General features: G+C 48.1%; 1 protein-coding gene across 3 annotated transcripts in view; it reads left to right on the forward strand.

Moving 5' to 3' along the window:
• CDCA7L (cell division cycle associated 7 like) overlaps window positions 1-20,899 on the forward strand; it is a 152,751-nt gene that overhangs the window by 126,715 nt on the left and 5,137 nt on the right. For all 3 annotated transcript variants that reach the window (XM_033930899.1, XM_033930897.1, XM_033930898.1), the window contains exons 8-9: window positions 9,756-9,905; window positions 14,176-14,312. In XM_033930899.1, the coding sequence (XP_033786790.1) occupies window positions 9,756-9,905; window positions 14,176-14,312 (287 nt within the window). The remainder of the gene's footprint in view (window positions 1-9,755; window positions 9,906-14,175; window positions 14,313-20,899) is intronic.

The raw sequence follows: 20,899 nt of genomic DNA on the forward strand, positions 1-20,899 counted from the left end.
CACTGAATGTGGCTGACCCATAAGCCTTTCCTCTGATGTCGGAAAGAAGGCTTCCAGGTCAGCCATGTACAGTGTCCCTGTGCAGCTGAAGGCCAGAAGGAGCTATTCAGCTGGATGGTCCTGAAAGAGGTAACTGGGATCCCTCACTGACCCGGAAGGCTTCCCTCTGATGTCAAATACTGAACCAGATCTATAGTAGACACTTCATATTTAGTAAAATTAAATCTGCGAAGTCAAACAGAGTATATGATCCTCTGTTTCATCAAGAGGTGACAATGTGTGTGCTTCCATCGACCCACCCATATGGTCAAAAATGCTTAGAAGAGTAATATTTAAACCAGGGGTGTCCAACCTGTGGCCCTGTGAAGTATTTTGTGCGGCCCCAGTCAAGGGCGATGCAGTGTTTTCCTCTGCTGCCCCCGGGTTTTTACCGTCTTGCCAGCTCCCTTCTCTGTCTTGCTGCAGCGTTTGCGCATTTGTGCAGCCCCAGAAAATTTTTTTTAGGCCAGTGCGGCCCAGGGAAGCCAAAAGGTTGGACACCCCTGATTTAAACCTACATGGTTCAACATAAGAATACATGGTGATGTGGCCTATTTAAAAGAGATATCGTATTGCCACCATCATCAATGCATTTTGCTACAGCTAGACATGCTAGAAAAAATGTTTATGATGATCATCAACGTACATGACTATGAAACAAAAATGTTTACATTGAAGATAGCTGTTACTAAAGTATTCCAGATAAATGACTTACCCTAATGGTATCGCTGTAAAAAAAACTTGTGTGAGAAAAAGATGCAAACCACATAAATTCAAATTAAAAGGAGGGGGGGGTGGGTGGGTGGTTTTTAGTATGATGTCATAAGATTCTCAGGTTGTTGTGAAAGTTCATAGAATGGAAAATTTCTCTGGTAGGTTTAAAGATGTTGTCCTTGTGGAGCTGGGTTAGATGTTCTCTCAGGGTTTCGGCATCAGGGAGAGCATCTTTAAACCTACCAGAGACTTTTCCATTTTATGGACTTTCACAACAAAATTCAAATTTCTGACCAGTTGACTTTCCCGCCAAAATTCAAATTGGTGTACTGCCCTGTGCCCAATCAGGTCAATGAACCCACTATTTACAAAGTCAAACTGCAGACTTCAGAGCATACCCTGAAGAAAGCCACAGCATGGTGGCTGAAACGTTGGTTTCTACCTGACAAGATGCAGTGAGAACTGGAAACCTGCAACTTGCAGAGCTATTGTTAACAAGTAATTTGAAAATTTTTCTTTAAAATCCAGCATAGTACCGGAAGACTTGAGGGTTGTCAATTTGGCGCTAATTTTTAAAAAGGGTTCCAGAGGTGATCTGGAAAATTATAGATCGATGAGTCTGACAGTGCTGGGCAAAATGGTAGAGACTATTATAAAGAACAAAATAAGAGAACATATTCTGGTTGCCGTATCTCAAAAAATATATATTGCAGAATTAGAAAAGGTACAAAAAAGAGTGACAAATGATAAAAGGGATGGGACGACTTATGAGGAAAGGCTAAAGCGGCTAAGGCTCTTCAGTTTGGAGAATAGACAACTCGGGGTGATATGATAAGAGGTCTATAAAACACTGAGTGAAGTGGAAAGGGTAGATTTGACTCACTTGTTTACTCTGTCCAAAAATACTAGGACTAGGGGATATACGATGAAGCTACTAAGTAGTAGATTAAAAACAAACCTGAGAAAATATTTCTTCACACAACGTGTAATTAAACTCTGGAATTCATTGCTGGAGAATGTGATGAAATCAGTTAGCTTATCAGGATTTGAAAAAGGTTTGGATAATTTCCTAAAAGAGAATTCCATAGGCTATTATTGAGATGTCTTGGAGAAATCCTGCTTATTCCTAGGATAAGTAGCATAAAATGTGTTTTACTACTTTGGATTTAGCTAGGTAGTTGGGTCCTGGGTTGACCACTGTTGGAAACAGGATACTGGGCTTAAAGGACCTTCAATCTGTCCCAGCATGGCAATTTTTATGTTTTTTTTCTAGCCTGCCCTGGTCATGACTAAATATAGGTTTTGTAGCCTTATGTGGGTTCTTGACCCACAGTTTGGGAAGCCCCTAAACCTGTGAGATTAGCATAGAGAAAAAGGGTGAAAAGTTTTTGAATAGGTACATAGTACAAAATACAGCAATAAAAATCATCATCAAAAAGAAGAAATTTGATCAAGTCACACCACTCTTAAAGAATGCCCACTGGCTGCCAATAAACCATAGAATAACTTATAAAATAGCCTTAATAACCTTTAAAGTCAAAATGTTCAAAGCCCCTCTATTCCTCAAAAGAATACTTACTCCCTTATGCGCCCTCAAGAACATTACGATCAGAGGATAAACATCTTCTTTCAGTTCCTCCTTAAGAACTATTAATACTCGACGGGACACTATTTTTTCAGTGACAGCCCCTCAAACTTGGAACTCATTGCCAATTTATGTAAGAGAGGAAAACCAGCCTTGACAGATTTAAAGGAAAACAAAAATGTTTTCTTTCCAAGGACGCATTCGATTCATAAAAAGCTACAAGACCGTTGATGTTAGATATGACCTATCCTATTTTTATTTCCCTCCATGTTTATTATTCTTTACAAATTGTAGTCCCTCCCACTACCCTAAATGTTTCATGTTATAATTTGTTTGTCTATTGTTAAGTCTTTTGTCTACCAAAACATATTCTTTTGTCATATTCTGTTTTATAATTTGTACATCGCTTTGTGATAATGCGATAAAATTAAGCTTTTAATAAACTTGGAAACTAACGGAAAGCTTTGGGAATGAGTGTGCAAAGCTTAGAAATAGAAGTCAAAGTTGTGAGGTAGGGGGAAATTTGGTACAAGATTATTGGGTGGTATAATGAGATTATTGAGTGGTATAATTGTAAGGAAACTTGTAGACATGCAGAATATTGAGAGTCAGGTCTATAAACACTTACAGCAGAAGACAAGAAGAAGCAGACTAGCAAATAGCGAAACACAATTTATTTAAAACGAATACCCAATGTGGCCACATTTCACCTCGTCAGGCTGCGTCGGAGTAGGGCTAAAATGGAATCTAGGCATGGTTTCCCATCAGAAACCACATCGTAATCCTTAAACTAAAAAAAAGTGAATAAGCACCGCAGCATTCCTTTCAGGTATGAAAGTGCTGCATTAGCGTATAAAAATCTTCCATTAGTTATCAGTTAAGAGGCGAATTAAGTTTAAATCGGCTTCATCGTATATTACAGACTGACTCTTCAGATAATCTTATTTTGCTTTTTACTCATTTGCATTATTCTACCAGATTATGTGGTACTTTATTACTACATTTTCCACAGATTAGAAGAATACGGTATAAACGACAGCTCAATTCCTCTTTTGTCTACACTGCCATTACAATTTGGAATAATCTGCCTGTTTACATTAGGATGGATATCAATCGCATGGAGGAGCATAATCGAAAGGAATGTCTAAGTCCGTTTTTGTCTAAGTTGCAAGTCGTCCAAAGCAAAAAAACAGCGTAGGACACATTTTCAAAAATATGTCCCAAAAAATTTGTTTTCGAAAATCGTCTATCTATACGTCCAGCCGCCTGATATCGTCCATCTTTATACCACATTTTTGTCCAACTTTTCGTTCAACTCAAAAATGCCAAGAAACAGACTTTTTTGATGTGGGAGGGGTCTGCAAAGTGATGGACCTGTTGCCACCATACAGGCCTCCGGATTCGATTTTGCGGAGGCCGTGTTTCCCTTCATGCCCCCTCAACCGGGCTTTAAGAAGTGCCAGTGGTGTGCACGCCCGATCTCTCTCACCGACCCGCACAATTGGTGCCTGCAGTGCCTGGGTCCAGAGCATCGGGCTGACACATGCACCCGCTGTGCTACGCTTAAAAAGCGCACATTAAAAAACAGGCAGATCCAGCAAAATCTTTTATTCGGTACCGGATCTGCCATGGAATCTGCTACGACGTCGACGGCACCACAAAAGTCGGCATCCACGACGTCGACACCACCAGACCCTTCTTCGGGGTCGTTGGGCCCAGGTAAGCCGGCTAAGAAACCTTCCACTTTCCTTGAGCGCCCTCCTGCCACGGTTGCGACACCGGCCCTCCCGGCACCGCACCGACCCCGCAAACGCTCCGCTCCGATATCGGTGAGTGCCTCATCGGCCTCCTCATCGCCGGAGCGTAGAGCGGCACCTATGGTACCGAAGAAGAAAAAAGCGGTACCGATGCCCCCCTGGATGACCGCATCGCGGCCATACTCCAAAACCAGTTACAGGAGAAGCTCCAGCAACAACTCCAACAACTGTTGCCGGCGTTGCTGGCACCGCACCTTCCGGTACGGGACCGGTCCGAGCCTCGCACTGTCCCATCGGTGACCCCCCTCGGTACCGATTAATACCTCCATGCCGGTGCTCTTGGCTGAAACACCTACAGTGCATACCCGTACTGCTGCCGACCCTTCCCGGTCCCAGGAACGACATCGGTCTTCCTCTCCCGGCACCGCCTCGGTACGCTCGGGCAAATCTCTCTCAAAGACCCGCCATGCCGAGCCTTCCACACCGATGTCCAAACGTGCACACCCTGACGTTAGAGACCCAGACTTGTGGGAAGACTCCCCGCACGGTACCGAAGAGGACGCTTCGTCAACCGACGAAGAACCCTCCATGACCGACACCGCCTCAAAACCAGAACAATCATCTTTTTCTAAATTCCTTAGGGAGATGGCAGCAGCTCTTTCCATCCCCTTATAGTCCGACTCTAAAAAGTCTCAGGCTTTTCTCGATGCCCTAGACTTTGAGCAACCTCCCAAGGAATTTCTAAAGTTGCCCGTCCACGACATCTTACGGGAAACTTTCTATAAAATCTGGGAGACTCCCCTCACTGTTCCCGGGGCCCCTCGCAAATTGGATAGCTTGTACCGAGTTATTCCAATCCCAGGGTTTGACAAACCTCAATTGCCCCACGAATCCCTCCTGATGGAATCTACTTTGAAAAAATCTCAGGGTTCCAGTGTATATGCCTCCACCCCTCCTGGCAGAGAGGGAAAAACTATGGATAAATTTGGTAAGCGCCTTTTCCAAAATGCCATGCTAGCCAATAGAGCCAACAACTACACCTTCCACTTCTCCTTCTATATGAAGCATCTGGTGCAACAGCTCTCCTCCTTACAGAAATATCTTCCTGAACGTAAGGTCCCTCACTTCCAGCAACAAATTTCCAGCCTCCTCCAACTCAGGAAATTCATGGTTCGCTCCATCTACGACTCATTTGAGCTGACCTCCCGCGCATCTGCCATGGCGGTGGCTATGCGCCGTTTGGCATGGCTGAGAGTCTCTGATCTAGACATTAACCACCAGGACCGCCTGGCTAACGCACTTTGTCTGGGTGATGAACTCTTCGGAGAATCCCTGGACTCGACCACCCAGAAGCTCTCAGCACACGAGACCAGGTGGGACACTCTGATTAAAAAGAAGACTCCACCTGCTCGCCCCTACAGGCAACAGTCTTCTTACCAACGCAGGTTCTCGGCCAGACCTCTCAACCCGCCTGCACAACAGTCTCGCCGTCCTCGCCACCAGCATCAACCTCAGGCTCACCCACAGACTCAACCTGCCAAGCCTCTCCCTTCATCAAAACCGTCTCAACCCTTTTGACTCCTTTCTCCAGAGCATAGCCAGTCTCCCACCTTCATTGCCTCTTCCTCAGCCGATCGGAGGACGCCTTCAACTCTTCCTCAGCCGTTGGAAGGTCATCACATCAGACCAATGGGTCCTCAACATCATTCGCCACGGCTACTCTCTCAACTTCCAAACTCTTCCACCAGACCATCCTCCCATAGAGTCTGCTTCTCACTCCTCCCAAACCCCCCTCCTCCTGAGGGAGGCCCAATCCCTCCTTCTCCTCAATGCCATCGAAGAGGTACCTCCGGACCAAAGGGGTCAGGGATTCTACTCCCGCTACTTCCTGGTTCCCAAAAAAACAGGAGACCTTCGTCCCATCCTCGATCTCAGGGACCTCAACAAGTGTCTGGTCAAAGAGAAGTTCAGAATGCTCTCCTTGGCCACGCTTTACCCTCTTCTCTCTCACCACGACTGGCTATGCTCCCTAGACCTCAAGGAGGCCTACACTCACATCCCAATCCATCCGACTTCACGTCGCTATCTACAGTTCCAGATACAGCACCATCACTATCAGTACAAAGTGCTACCCTTTGGCCTCGCCTCATCACCCAGAGTGTTCACCAAGTGCCTTATTGTGGTGGCGGCCTTCCTCAGGTCTCACGACCTTCAGGTGTTCCCCTACTTGGTCGATTGGCTGGTGAAAGCACCTACGTCTCCGCTTGTGCTACAAGCCACTCAACACACCATCTCGTTCCTCCATCTCCTGGGTTTCGAGATCAACTACCCCAAGTCGCATCTGCTTCCCACACAGTGACTTCAGTTCATTGGAGCAGTTCTCGACACCACTCTAATGAGGGCATTTCTCCCCTCCGACCGCCATCAAACTCTGCTCCACCTCTGCCGTCAGGTGCTCCTTCATCACTCCATTCCAGCTCGGCAGATGATGATCCTCCTGGGCCACATGGCCTCGACGGTCCATGTACTCCCTCTGGCACGACTCCACCTCAGGACACCTCAGTGGACTCTAGCCAACCAATGGTCACAGGCCATCGATCCTCTTTCTCATCCCATCTCTGTGACATCGTCTCTTCAGCAATCTCTTCAATGGTGGTTGAACTCCTCCAATCTTTCCAGGGGTCTACTCTTTCATCTACCCCCTCACTCCATGATCATAACCACAGATGCCTCCCCTTATGCGTGGGGAGCTCATCTAGGAGATCTTCACAACCCAGGGACTCTGGACCCCTCAGGAGCGTCAACATCACATCAATTTCCTGGAACTCAGAGCCATGTTCTATGCTCTCAAAGCCTTCCAGAACCTTCTCTACCCTCAGGTCCTTCTCCTGTGCACAGACAACCAGGTCGCCATGTACTACATAAACAAGCAAGGCGGCACCGGGTCTCCCCTCCTCTGTCAGGAGGCCATCCGCATCTGGACCTGGGCCACGGCCCACAGTCTCTTCCTCAAGGCTGTCTATATCCAGGGCGAACAGAACTCCCTGGCCGACAATCTCAGCCGCATCCTTCAACCTCACGAGTGGACTCTGGATCCTCCCACGCTCCACTCCATCTTTGCTCGCTGGGGCACTCCGCAGGTGGATCTCTTTGCAGCTCCTCACAACCATCAGCTGCCCCAGTTCTGTTCCAGACTCTTCTCTCCTCACCGTCTGGCCCCGGATGCATTCCTGCTCGACTGGACGGATCGGTTCCTCTATGCCTTTCCTCCACTACCTCTGATGTTGCGGACGTTAGCCAAACTCCGCAGGGACAGGGCCACCATGATTCTCATCGCTCCTCGGTGGCCTCGCCAACACTGGTTCTCCCTCCTGCTCCAGGGAGCCCATTCCTCTTCCTGTATTTCCTACTCTACTTACACAGAAGCATCAGTCTCTACTACATCCCAATCTGTCCTCGCTCCACCTGACAGCTTGGTTTTTCTCGGGCTGACCTCTCCAGAGAATCTGTCTCAGCCTGTCCGTCGTATTTTGGATGCCTCCAGGAAACCGGCCACCCTCCAATGTTACCATCAGAAGTGGACCCGGTTCTCCTCTTGGTGTCTACTTCATCATCACGATCCCACCTCATTGCCGGTGGAAACCGTATTGGACTATTTGCTTTCTCTCTCCGACGCTGGCCTCAAGTCTACCTCAATCAGAGTCCACCTCAGTGCCATCACTGCGTTTCATGAGCCTATCCTCGGAAAACCTCTCACGGCTCATCCACTGGTTTCCCGGTTCATGAGAGGCCTCTTCAATGTCAAACCACCTCTGAAGTCTCCTCCAGTCGTCTGGGACCTGAATGTGGTTCTCTCAGCCCTCATGAAACCTCCATTTGAGCCTCTTGCCACGACTTCGCTCAAATTTCTTACATGGAAGGTGCTTTTCCTCATTGCCATCACCTCTGCCAGGAGGGTTAGTGAGCTGCATGCACTGGTTGCTGACCCACCTTTCACGGTTTTTCACCATGACAAGGTGGTTCTGCGTACCCATCCTAAATTTCTTCTCAAGGTGGTCTCGGACTTCCACCTCAACCAGTCCATTGTATTGCCTGTCTTTTTCCCTAAACCCCACTCTCATCCTGGGGAACAGGCGTTACACACGCTGGACTGTAAGCGTGCCCTGGCATACTACCTTGACCGTACCAGAACTCACCGCACGTCCCCTCAGCTCTTTCTGTCCTTCGACCCTAACCGTTTAGGTCGTCCTGTCTCTAAACGAACGCTTTCCAACTGGCTTGCTGCCTGCATTGCGTTCTGTTATACTCGGGCCGGTCTCTCACTGGAAGGTGCTGTCACGGCCCACAGGGTCAGAGCTATGGCTGCTTCTGTGGCTTTCCTCCGCTCCACGCCCATTGAGGAGATCTGCAAAGCTGCCACTTGGTCCTCAGTTCACACATTCACTACTCTCTACTGTCTGGATGCCTTCTCCAGACGGGATGGGCACTTCGGCCAATCTGTGTTACAAAATTTATTTTCCTAATGGCCAACCATCCCTCCTCCCTCTCTGTTAGCTTGGAGGTCACCCATACGTTAAGAATATGCTGCCTGCTTGTCCTGGGATAAAGCACAGTTACTTACCGTAACAGGTGTTATCCAGGGATAGCAGGCAGATATTCTTACGACCCACCCACCTCCCCGGGTTGGCTTCTTAGCTGGCTTATCTTAACTGGGGACCACGCTCTCCTCCGTCGAGCGGGAAGGCACCCGCGCATGCGCGGTGCGGCCAACTAGGACTTTCTAGTTAAAAGTGTCCGTACCGGGGCTCCGTCGGTGACGTCACCCATACGTTAAGAATATCTGCCTGCTGTCCCTGGATAACACCTGTTACGGTAAGTAACTGTGCTTTATTAGTGCCTCAGCTGTGTCTAGAAGTAATCAAGCCAGAGTGACTGGAGAAAAAGGTGTGTCCTCCAGGCTAGGGAGGCAGCCACTAGCTCTCAGAGTTTTCCAAGCTACTGAAGGGAGCAAATCTCTCTAGCAAAGAACCAACAGGCACTATCTTCACAGGAGGAACAGATTAACTATGGGAGCCTCAACCCTGATGAAAAGTTTAACTTGAAACATGTGCATGTTGGTAGAGGCGGTCCCTAATACTGGCTACGTACTAATATCAAGCTAAGTAATATTATGGAAAAAGTTTTAAATAGTTCTAATATATAAATAAAACATGGCTAATATATAAAAATAAAAAAGTATACAAAAATATATATAAACTATTGATCCTATGACGATTGGGTTCTGTGATAGAATTCACATGAACCAAAGGGATTTACTATTGATCCTATAAATTAGAGAGACTGTCTTATCACAGCATTCTAGTGAAAGTTCCTGGACTGGATCCATTTTTCATGCTGGAGTACCGCAATATTCAGAAGGTAATCTTGAGAGCTTGTAATAAGAACAGTAATAATTTGAACCATTTCAGTCTTGTGTTTCCTTAGTATTTGTAAATTTCAGGATAAGAACACTTTGTGCTGGGCAACTCTTACAGTACATTACCATGGTGATGATGGGAAAACATCTACCTTTTGAAATTTAATTAATCCTTTGGGAAATGACAAATGCTTCTTTTCAGATATATTGTGTGGTACATTTTCCTGCCCCTTTCTGTTTTCAGGGTAGCACATGTCACCAGTGTCGGCAGAAGACTATTGATACCAAGACAGTGTGTCGCAATGCAGGCTGTGGAGGGGTGAGGGGACAGTTTTGTGGACCATGCCTTCGTAATCGCTATGGTGAAGATGTGAAAGCAGCACTTTTAGATGCTGTAGGTATCCAAATTTCTCCATCTTTCATTTAGACATACTGTTGAACTCACTATAAGAGCCTGGCTTTGTTCCATTTGGGGAGCAATTCTATGAAAGGGAATGGGACTTGATATACAACCTTTCTGTGGTTATAATCAAAGCAGTTTACATATTATGTACAAGTTTTTATTTTGTACCTGGAGCAGTGGAGGATTAAGTGACTTGCCCTGTCACTAGGAGCTGCAGTGGGACAAACCCAGTTTCCCAGGTTTTCAGGCCACTGCACTAACCACTAGGCTACTCCTCCACTCCTTAACTGGTTGACACAAATTAGGCACCTAAGTGAAGTGTGCTGAGTACAAATTCTGAAATGACATATGGACGCCCAGATTCTGTTACACCAGTGTGTCATAAACTTTTTAAGGTGCAACATACTAATCTCGCGGCCACGACTGGAGGACACCTGGAAATGTTCAGACATTGATGCGATGACATCATGCACATGCCTGATGTCGTCATGTCAATGTCTGCGCATACGAAAACTCAGCCAATTAGCTAGCGGCTCTGCACGGGCAGGAGCGAACGAAGGTCATTCCTGCCACAGCCCACCACTGGACCACCAGGGACTTAAGTACGCGGAGGGGGCAGGAGGGAGATAAAAGTTGTTTAAAATCGGCCTTGGCAGGAGACAGAAGGAATCCCTCCTGTCCCAGCCCACTGCTGGAACACTAGAGATTTAAAAGGTTTGCAGGGGAGGGTGTGGCAGGAGGGAGATTAAAGGGGGATGGATGCAGAGCTAGGGAGGGGGACTGGGTTCAGAAACTGGCATGGCAGGTAAGGGAAGGGGCTGGATGCAGAGCCTGGGAGAGAGGGCAAACAGGGTGAAGAGCTTAGCAGGGAGGGAGGGGGGGCTGGAAGCAGAGTTGGGCTGGGCACTGCACTTGAATATTAACATGCACAACCCCCCTCCCCACCCCTGGTTGTTTATATTCAGGTCAGTTTATATTTGAGTATATACAGTACTTTTTTTTTTATAGGTTGTACTAGCAGTGGGAGGGAAATTATTGTCCTTAGTTAATCCCTAAATTTTGAGGAATGTTTCTCCCTTTTCTATTCAGAAATCCTACTCATTACATAAGCACACTCATTACAGCAGTTTAGCACTAAGCTGGGAAGCAGAGATGAACGAGAGGGAAGGCTTTCACTAGGTTTTCCACTTAATAGCATTTTGAGACTGGCCTCTCATATGCACTTAATGGGCATTTGGCACCATTGTAAACTACTTTAACCTTGCTAATTTGGAACGTTTTGCTCAGATCATCTCGTACTCAGAAGCTCCTTCCAACTAGAAAGTGTTGAGGGGACAAAGATTCATCTCCATCCCTTCATATCCCCACAGTGAAGTGCCTCTTTCTTCGCTGTCCCATTACTGTCCCTGCATTTTTCATCCTTGTCTATTCACCATCCCCGCATTCTTCATCCTTGTCTACCATCCCCACAGTCTTAATTTTCTTCACCGCATCTTCCCGCTCAAAGCAGAAAGATGATTTTATACAATTTTATGAGCCTAAGACATTTCAGATAAACATTTTAAGCCAGGCCCTCACCAAATACAGAGCAGGGGGGGGTTTACAAGTTAGAAACAAAAATAAGTTGAAAAAATTTGAACTTGGAACCTCAAAAAGTTAAACTTGGCGAGTAACACTGGAGAGAAACAGAAATGCATTTCCTTTTCTGTTGAACACAATACAAAGACATCCGCTATACACATTTCCCAAAGCTAACATACTGTATTTCAATCAAAAAATTAAAAATAATTTTTTCCTTTGTTATCTGGAGATTTATTTTTCCATCGTCAGTTCCAGTTTCTCTTTTTTCTGCATTTCTTCTTCTCGCTCCTCCATCCCCATGTGCAACGTCTCTCTCTTGCTGCAAAGGGAGTAGGAAAAGAGAGAGAGAGAGTGTGGAGGAATCCAGGGCACATCTCTCCCAACCCCTATACTGCCTAGTCCAATATTTCTCCCTCTCTCATCCCCTGGCTCCTGTACAGCACCTTTTTGCCCCTCCCCACCACCCCCATGCCTAACATTTCTCCAATACCATGTTGCATCTCTTCCTCCCTTTACTCTACCATTTTCAACATTCCTCCCTCTTGCATCCCTTTTCATCTGTCCCACCCTTCCCTCTCCACCACAACATCCAAAATTTCTACCTCCCTCCTCCCAACTACTATTATGTCCAACAATTCTCCCTCTTTCTTCCTTTCCCCATGTGCACCATCTTTCCCTCCCGCTCCACACATCTATGTCCAACCATTCTCTCCGCCCCCCTACTGGCAGCATATTTCTCCCTCCCTTCCCACCACTCCATCCGTACAGCATCTCTTTCCCAGCCTTCCCAGACCCCAGCCCATGCAGCATCTGTCCTTCCCAGCACCCTAACAGAATCCTGTGGCACGCTCGCTTGTGCTCTTGCTTTCTCCAGCTCCTGACACCCCCACCTACCTCGTCCCCAGCCGCTGTAATTTTGAATCTTCAAGCAGTGACAAGGTGAACCTGCTGCCGTCGGCCTGCCCTGGAAATCGTCATTCTGCAGCAACGTCCTGTTCCAATGTAGGTGGGATGGTGCAGAATGAAGACATGTGGGACAGACTGATGGCAGCAGGCTCACTTCACTTTAATTACAGTGGCCAGGGAAGAAGTAGGTGAGGGAGTTGGAAGAGCCATAACTCCTGTGACCTTTGACTGCAAATTTTTTTTTTTTTTTTTGGGGGGGGGGGAACATGGCCCTTGAGGCCCCCCTGTTCCAGTGCCTATGGTAGAATGGTGTCCCCACAGGAGGAGAAAATTCAGAAATGTAAGCTGCAAACCCTGACAGTTCCAGATGAACCTGCTAGTCTGCACTAGTGCTGCCCGATTCAGGGAAAAATTTTTTGATTCGATTCACTTTTCCTGCCCAATTGATCATTTTTTTTCAAATGTCCTGGGAGGTTTATTTTATAGCCTCTACACCCACCCCACACCCCTTTGCCCTCTCCAACCCCATGCCAGCGCTGTGGTGTAAACAAAATAAACAAAAAAGACTTTTCCTCTCTTAGATCCTAGTTCACGCTTACCGTCTTAACACCAGCTCTGGCAGGATACACATTTCAAATCTGACATATAATTACAAAATAGAAAATAATTTTTTTTAACTTTTTGGTCATTTTATTATTCAAATCATGTTGATCCCAGTCTCTGGTTTCTGTTTGTCTTCTGTTAATTTCCTCTTCAGGATCTCCCTTCCCATTTGATGTTTTCTTCTTTCTCCGTGCCCCCCATCCATCTTCCATCTCTGTACCTTCCCTGTACCACTACCATATCCAACATTTCTGTTTCTTTCCCACTGTCTACCATCTCTCTCTCTCCCTGCTTTATGCTCAGGGTCAAACCTCTCTATTCCCCTCCATGCAGCATCTCTATTCCTCCCCTCCATTATCATGTACAACATTTCTTTCTCCCTGCCCTCCCCTTATGTCCAACCTTTCTCCCGCTCTCTCTTCTCCATGCATGTATCCTTCCCCTCCAACATATGAAAGATTTCTCCCTCTCACCCCTTTCTACCTCTTTGTTGCATCTCTCCCTTCCTCTGCTCCACCCCATGTCCAACAATTCTTCCGCTACCCCCTCCCATGTCCAACAATTCTTCCGCTACTCCCTCTCTTGTGCAGCAGCTTTCCATGCCTCCCTCCTGTCCCCCACTGTGAGATCATTCTGACGTACCTTTGGGCCTCCCAAAGCAGCAGTGGAGGTGGTTGTCCAGCAGAGGCACTGCTGTGAACATGTTGCTTGCAGCTTGCTCCACCAGGACTTCCCTTTGCTGCATTGTCAGTGGTGGGACAGACTGCTGCCTTTACTGGCTGGCCACTGCTGCTGCTTTAGGAAGCCTGGTCTCATCGGGGGGAGGGGGTTGGTCACTGAATCGGTGAGTGATTTTTGATTTTGATTTTTTTCTCAGGAAAAAAAAAAATTCACTAGCATGAATCAGTGAATTGGGCAGCACTTGTCTGCATGTATGCTCATGTTCCCTTGGTAATCCAGGTGCAGATAAGTCGGTTTGTTTGTTTTTCAAAGATACAGGTCGCAAGTTCAGATCATCCTGTTTTTATTTATCACCTCTTTCTGTAAGCCAACTGCCACACACACTATGGAACTCTAGGAATTAGTTGGGGGAGATTTATGCACAAAAATACTCCTCACCCCTTGCATAAATCTGCCCATGGCTACAAACTGTTTTCCATTTATTTTTCAGGATTGGATTTGTCCTCCTTGCCGTGGCATCTGCAACTGTAGTTATTGCCGTAAGCGAGATGGCCGTTGTGCCACAGGAATGCTTATTCATTTGGCAAAGTTTTATGGTTATGACAATGTCAAAGAATATCTTGAAAGGTAAGGTCCCTATCAAACTGAGCAGAAGCAGAAATCATTGCTTATTCAGGTTTTTGGGGTTTCTGAATTGTCTACTCCGTTTCAGTGATGGGATAATCGCGCGCCAGATGCCAGCGCTCCGACAATTCGGCGGAAGACAGAAGCGCGCAGGGAAAAAAATAATTTTTAATGAGCTCCGACTAGGGGTTTGGGGTGGCAACCCCCTCACTTTATTGGTTAGTGTTCGCGCTGCCATTGCGGGGGGGGATGGGGGGGGTGAAAGCCCCCACATTATAGAGAAAACGGAACTTTTCCCCAAAAAAATCAGAAAAAGTTCCGTTTTCACTATAATGGAGGTTTCCAACCCACTAAACCCCCCTCCAACAGTAGCGCAAACACTAACCAATAAAGTGGGGGGGTTGCCACCCCAAACCCCCCATCGGAGCTCTTTAAAAATTACTTTTTCCCCCGCGCGCTTCTGTCTTGCGCCGAATTGTCAGCGTGCTGACGTCTTCCACTCCATTGTCTATGAACCCTCTGTTTCACCCGATCTAGATGAAAATCAGTGTGCAACTTTATTTTTCAATATTAAATTATTACAAGACTGAACCCCACATTTGAATCCAGCAATCACTTTCCCTCTGTAAACCACCCATAGGAGCCCCCTTCTTACCCCTAGTCACTCTTCCAATGAGATTGGTGCGCTGATTTCTTTCGTCTGAAGGCCCCCAGCAGCCCATGGAAGACCACTTCAAGATTGGATGTTACATGGCCGCACATGCCACCAAAAACATTTTAAAGCCAGCATCTTAAGATGGAATCACAGTGACACTTCCTCCCGTTACTACCTCAAGGAGCAGAGAGTCAGCAGTTTTCAGTTGCAGAGACTCTCTTGTGTGTTTGTACCCCCAGCATTGCAGGTGTACATTAGTGCTATAGAAATGATTTACAGTGGTATATAGAAGGAGCAGTAGTTGCATGAGACTCTTTTCACTTCCATTGATTTTCAAAGGAGTGACTGAAGGTGGTTGTTGCAGCATAGCTATGATTGTGACTTAGTTTCAGCCCATTTCCACTGGATAAAAGTTCACTTAATTACAGCTTCTCAGGTGTCTCTGTACTGAAGTAATAATTGACAGATTGCTTTTGGAGCTGTATATCAGTGTATATGTTTGAGAATCATTGATATGGTTGAATGTTGAGCATTGTTCTCCCTTAAATGAACTAAGATACTATGGAAAAAAAATTACTTTAACTGGGAATCATTTCAAAGGGGGAGGGGGGTGTAGAAATGGTCCAATATTATAATAAATACTGAGGCTCTGGAAAGAAGTCAGTAAGGCATAATTTAAGAGAAGACCTCTCCCTTTCAGATTTCACATTTTGACACTAACTTTTGCCTTGGCCATAGCCTTAATGTAGACCAGTGGTTCCCAAACCTGTCCTGGAGGACCCCCAGGCCAGTCGGGTTTTCAAGATAGTCCTAATGAATATGCATGACAGAGATTTGCATAAAATGGAGATGCCAGGATTGCAGATCTGCTCCATCATATTCATTAGGGCTATCTTGAAAACCGGACTGGCCTGGGGGTCCTCCAGGACAGGTTTGGGAACCACTGATGTAGACCATTTACCACAGTAAAATAGGGTATTTATCCCAGGACAAGCAGGCAGCATATTCTTAACGCATGGGTGACGTCACCGACGGAGCCCCGGTACGGACCTTTTTAACTAGAAAGTTCTAGTTGGCCGCACCGCGCATGCGCGAGTGCCTTCCCGCCCGATGGAGGAGAGCGTGGTCCCCAGTTTCTTCGTTTCCGCGGAGCGAAGAAGACGCATGTGTTTTCAACGGCCGTTGAAAAACTACTTTTTGCCTTCCCGCTCGCGTATTTTCTCACTTTTTTCCTTTTTTCTTATCGGATTCCCTTTATTTTTGTTTTCAAAAAAAAAAAAAAAATCATCGAGTTTTCTTTATTTTTTCAGGCCGGCCCCGGCGAGGCCTGTTGCCACCATACAGGCCTCCGGATTCAATTTTGCGGAGGCCGTGTTTCCCTTCATGCCCCCTCAACCGGGTTTTAAGAAGTGCCAGCGGTGTGCACGCCCGATCTCCCTCACCGACCCACACAGTTGGTGCCTCCAGTGCTTGGGTCCAGAGCATCGGGCTGACACCTGCACCCGCTGTGCTACGCTTAAAAAGCGTACTTTGAAAAATCGGCAGATCCAGCAAAATATTTTGTTTGGTACCGGATCTGCCATGGAACCGGCTGCGACGTCGACGGCACCACAAAAGTCGGCACCGACGACATCGACACCACCGGACCCTTCCTCGGGGTCGTTGGGCCCAGGTAAGCCGGCTAAGAAGCCTCCTTCTTCCCTTGAGCGCCCTCCGGCCACGGTTGCAACACCGGCCCTCCCGGCGCCGCACTGGCCCCGCAAATGCTCCGCTCCGATCTTGGTGAGTGCCTCATCATCGGCCTCCTCATCGCCGGAGCGAAGAGCGGCACCTATGGTACCGAAGAAGAAAAAAGTGGTACCGGTGCCTCCCTTGGACGACCGCATCGCGGCCATACTCTAAACACAGTTACAGGAGCAGCTGCAACAACAGCTCCAACAACTGTTGCTGGCACCGCACCTTCCGGTACAAGACCGGTCCGAGCCTCACACTGTCCCATCGGTGTCGACCCCCTCGGTACCGATTAATACTTCCATGCCGGTGCTCTTGGCAGAAACACCTACAGTACGTACCCGTGATGCTGCCGATCCTGTCCGGTCCCAGGAACGACATCTGTCTTCCTCACCCGGTACCGCCTCGGTGCGCTCAGGCAAATCTCTTTCAAAGACCCGCCATGCCGAGCCCTCCACACCGATGTCCAAACGTACGCACCCCGACGTTAGGGACCCAGATTTGTGGGAAGACTCCCCTCACGGTACCGAGGAGGACGCTTCATCAACCGATGAAGAACCCTCCATGACCGACACCGTCTCCAAACCAGAGCAATCCTCTTTCACCAAATTCCTTAGGGAGATGTCAGCAGCTCTTTCCATTCCCTTGGAGTCCGACTCTAAAAAGTCTCAGGCTTTCCTCGATGCCCTAGACTTTGAGCAACCTCCCAAAGAATTTCTGAAGTTGACCGTCCACGACATCTTACGGGAAACTTTCTATAAAAACTGGGAAGCTCCCCTCACGATTCCTGGAGCCCCTCGTAAATTGGATAGCTTGTACCGGGTTATTCCAATCCCAGGGTTTGATAAACCTCAATTGCCCCATGAGTCCTTCCTGATGGAATCTACTTTGAAAAAATCTCAGGGTTCCAGTGTATATGCCTCCACCCCTCCTGGCAGAGAAGGAAAAACCATGGATAAATTTGGTAAGCGCCTTTTCCAAAATGCCATGTTAGCCAATAGAGCCAACAACTACACCTTCCACTTCTCCTTCTACATGAAGCATCTGGTGCAACAGCTCTCCTCCTTACAGAAATACCTTCCTGAACGCAAGGTCTCTCTTTTCCAGCAACATATTTCCAGCCTCCTCCAACTCAGGAAATTCATGGTTCGCTCCATCTACGACTCATTTGAGCTCACCTCTCGCGCATCTGCCCTGGCGGTGGCCATGCGACGTTTGGCATGGCTGAGAGTCTCTGACCTGGACATTAACCACCAGGACCGCCTGGCTAACGCACCTTGCCTGGGTGATGAACTCTTCGGAGAGTCCCTGGACTCAACAACCCAGAAACTCTCAGCACATGAGACCAGGTGGGACACTCTGATTAAACCTAAAAAGAAGACTCCACCTGCTCGCACCTACAGACAGCAGTCTTCATACCAACGCAGGTTCTCGGCCAGACCTCTCAACCCACCTCAACAGCAGCCTTGCCGACCTCGTCAACAGCATCAATCTCAGGCTCGCTCACAGTCTCACCAACCTGCCAAGCCTCTCCCTTCGTCAAAACCATCTCAGCCCTTTTGACTTTTTCCTCCAGGGCATAGCCAGTCTCCCATCATCATTGCCTCTTCCTCAGCCTATTGGAGGTCGCCTCCAAATCTTCCTCAGCCGTTGGGAGGTCATCACATCAGACCAATGGGTCCGCAACATCATTCGCCACGGCTACTCTCTCAACTTCCAGACTCTTCCACCAGACAATCCTCCCGTAGAGTCTGCTTCTCACTCTTCCCAAACCCCCCTCCTCCTGAGGGAGGTCCAATCCCTCCTTCTTCTCAATGTCATCGAAGAGGTGCCTCCGGACCAAAGGGGTCAGGGATTCTACTCCCGCTACTTCCTGGTTCCCAAGAAGACAGGAGACCTTCGTCCCATCCTCGATCTCAGGGACCTCATCAAGTGTCTGGTCAAGGAGAAGTTCAGAATGCTCTCCCTTGCCACGCTTTACCCTCTTCTCTCTCAACACGACTGGCTATGTTCCCTGGACCTCAAAGAGGCCTACACTCACATCCCAATCAATCCGACTTCACGTCGCTACCTACGGTTTCAGATACAGCATCGTCACTATCAGTACAAGGTGCTACCTTTTGGCCTCGCTTCATCGCCCAGGGTGTTCACCAAGTGCCTTATTGTGGTGGCGGCCTTCCTCAGGTCTCACAACCTCCAGGTGTTCCCCTACTTGGACGATTGGTTGGTGAAAGCACCTACGTCTCCACTGGTGCTACAAGCCACTCATCACACCATCTCTTTCCTCCATCTCCTGGGGTTCGAGATCAACTACCCCAAGTCACATCTGCTTCCCACACAGCAACTTCAGTTCATTGGAGCAGTTCTCGACACCACACTAATGAGGGCGTTTCTCCCCTCCGACCGTCAACGGACCCTGCTCCACCTCTGTCGTCAGGTGCTCCTTCATCACTCCATTCCTGCCCGACAGATGATGGTCCTCCTGGGCCACATGGCCTCGACGGTCCATGTGCTTCCTCTGGCGCGACTCCACCTCAGGACACCTCAATGGACTCTTGCCAACCAATGGTCACAGATCACGGATCTTCTTTCTCATCCCATCTCTGTGACATCGTCTCTTCAACAATCTCTTCAATGGTGGTTGCACTCCTCAAATCTTTCCAGGGGTCTACTCTTTCATCTACCCCCTCACTCCATGATCATAACCACGGATGCCTCCCCCTATGCGTGGGGAGCTCACCTGGGAGATCTACGCACCCAGGGACTCTGGACCCCTCAGGAGTGTCAACATCACATCAATTTCCTGGAACTCAGAGCCATGTTCTATGTTCTTAAGGCCTTCCAGCACCTCCTCTGCCCTCAGGTCCTTCTCCTGTGCACAGACAATCAAGTCGCCATGTACTACATAAACAAGCAAGGCGGCACCAGATCTCGCCTCCTTTGTCAGGAGGCTCTCAGCATCTGGACCTGGGCCATGGCCCGCAATCTCTTCCTCAAGGCTGTCTATATCCAGGGCAAACAGAACTCCCTGGCCGACAATCTCAGCCGCTTCCTTCAACCTCACGAGTGGACTCTGGACCCTTCAACACTCCACTCCATCTTTGCTCGCTGGGGCACTCCGCAGGTGGACCTCTTTGCAGCGCCTCACAACCATCAGCTACCCCAGTTCTGTTCCAGACTCTTCTCTCCTCATCGTCTGACCCCAGATGCATTCCTGCTCGACTGGACGGATCGGTTCCTCTATGCCTTTCCTCCACTACCTCTGATGTTGCGGACGTTAGCCAAACTCCGCAGGGACAGGGCCACCATGATTCTCATCGCTCCTCGGTGGCCTCGCCAACACTGGTTCTCCCTCCTGCTTCAGCTCAGCTCCAGGGAGCCCATTCCTCTTCCTGTGTTTCCTACTCTACTTACGCAGCAACGTCAGTCTCTACTGCATCCCAATCTGTCTTCGCTCCACCTGACAGCTTGGTTTCTCTCGGGCTGACCTCTCCAGAGAATCTGTCTCAGCCTGTCCGTCGTATTTTGGATGCCTCCAGGAAACCGGCCACCCTCCAATGTTACCATCAGAAGTGGACCAGGTTCTCCTCTTGGTGTCTACTGCGTCATCACGATCCCACCTCATTAGCGGTGGAAACTGTACTGGACTATTTGCTCTCTCTGTCCGACGCTGGCCTCAAGTCTACCTCAATCAGAGTCCACCTCAGTGCCATCACTGCGTTTCACGAGCCTATCCTCGGAAAACCTCTCACGGCTCATCCACTGGTTTCCCGGTTCATGAGAGGCCTCTTCAATGTCAAACCACCTCTGAAGCCTCCTCCTGTCGTTTGGGATCATAATGTGGTTTTATCAGCCCTCATGAAACCCCCTTTTGAGCCTCTTGCCACAACTTCGCTCAAACTTCTAACATGGAAGGTGCTTTTCCTCATTGCCATCACTTCTGCCAGGAGGATTAGTGAGCTGCATGCACTGGTTGCCGACCCACCTTTCACTGTTTTTCACCATGACAAGGTGGTTCTGCGTACCCATCCTAAATTCCTTCCCAAGGTGGTCTCGGCTTTTCACCTCAACCAGTCCATTGTGTTGCCTGTCTTTTTCCCTAAACCCCATTCTTATCCTGGGGAACATGCGTTGCACACGCTGGATTGTAAGCGTGCCCTTGCATACTACCTTGACCGTACCAGGGCTCACTGCTCGTCCCCTC

The sequence above is a fragment of the Geotrypetes seraphini genome, chromosome 2 (assembly GCF_902459505.1).
Source record: "Geotrypetes seraphini chromosome 2, aGeoSer1.1, whole genome shotgun sequence".
NCBI lineage: Eukaryota > Metazoa > Chordata > Amphibia > Gymnophiona > Dermophiidae > Geotrypetes > Geotrypetes seraphini.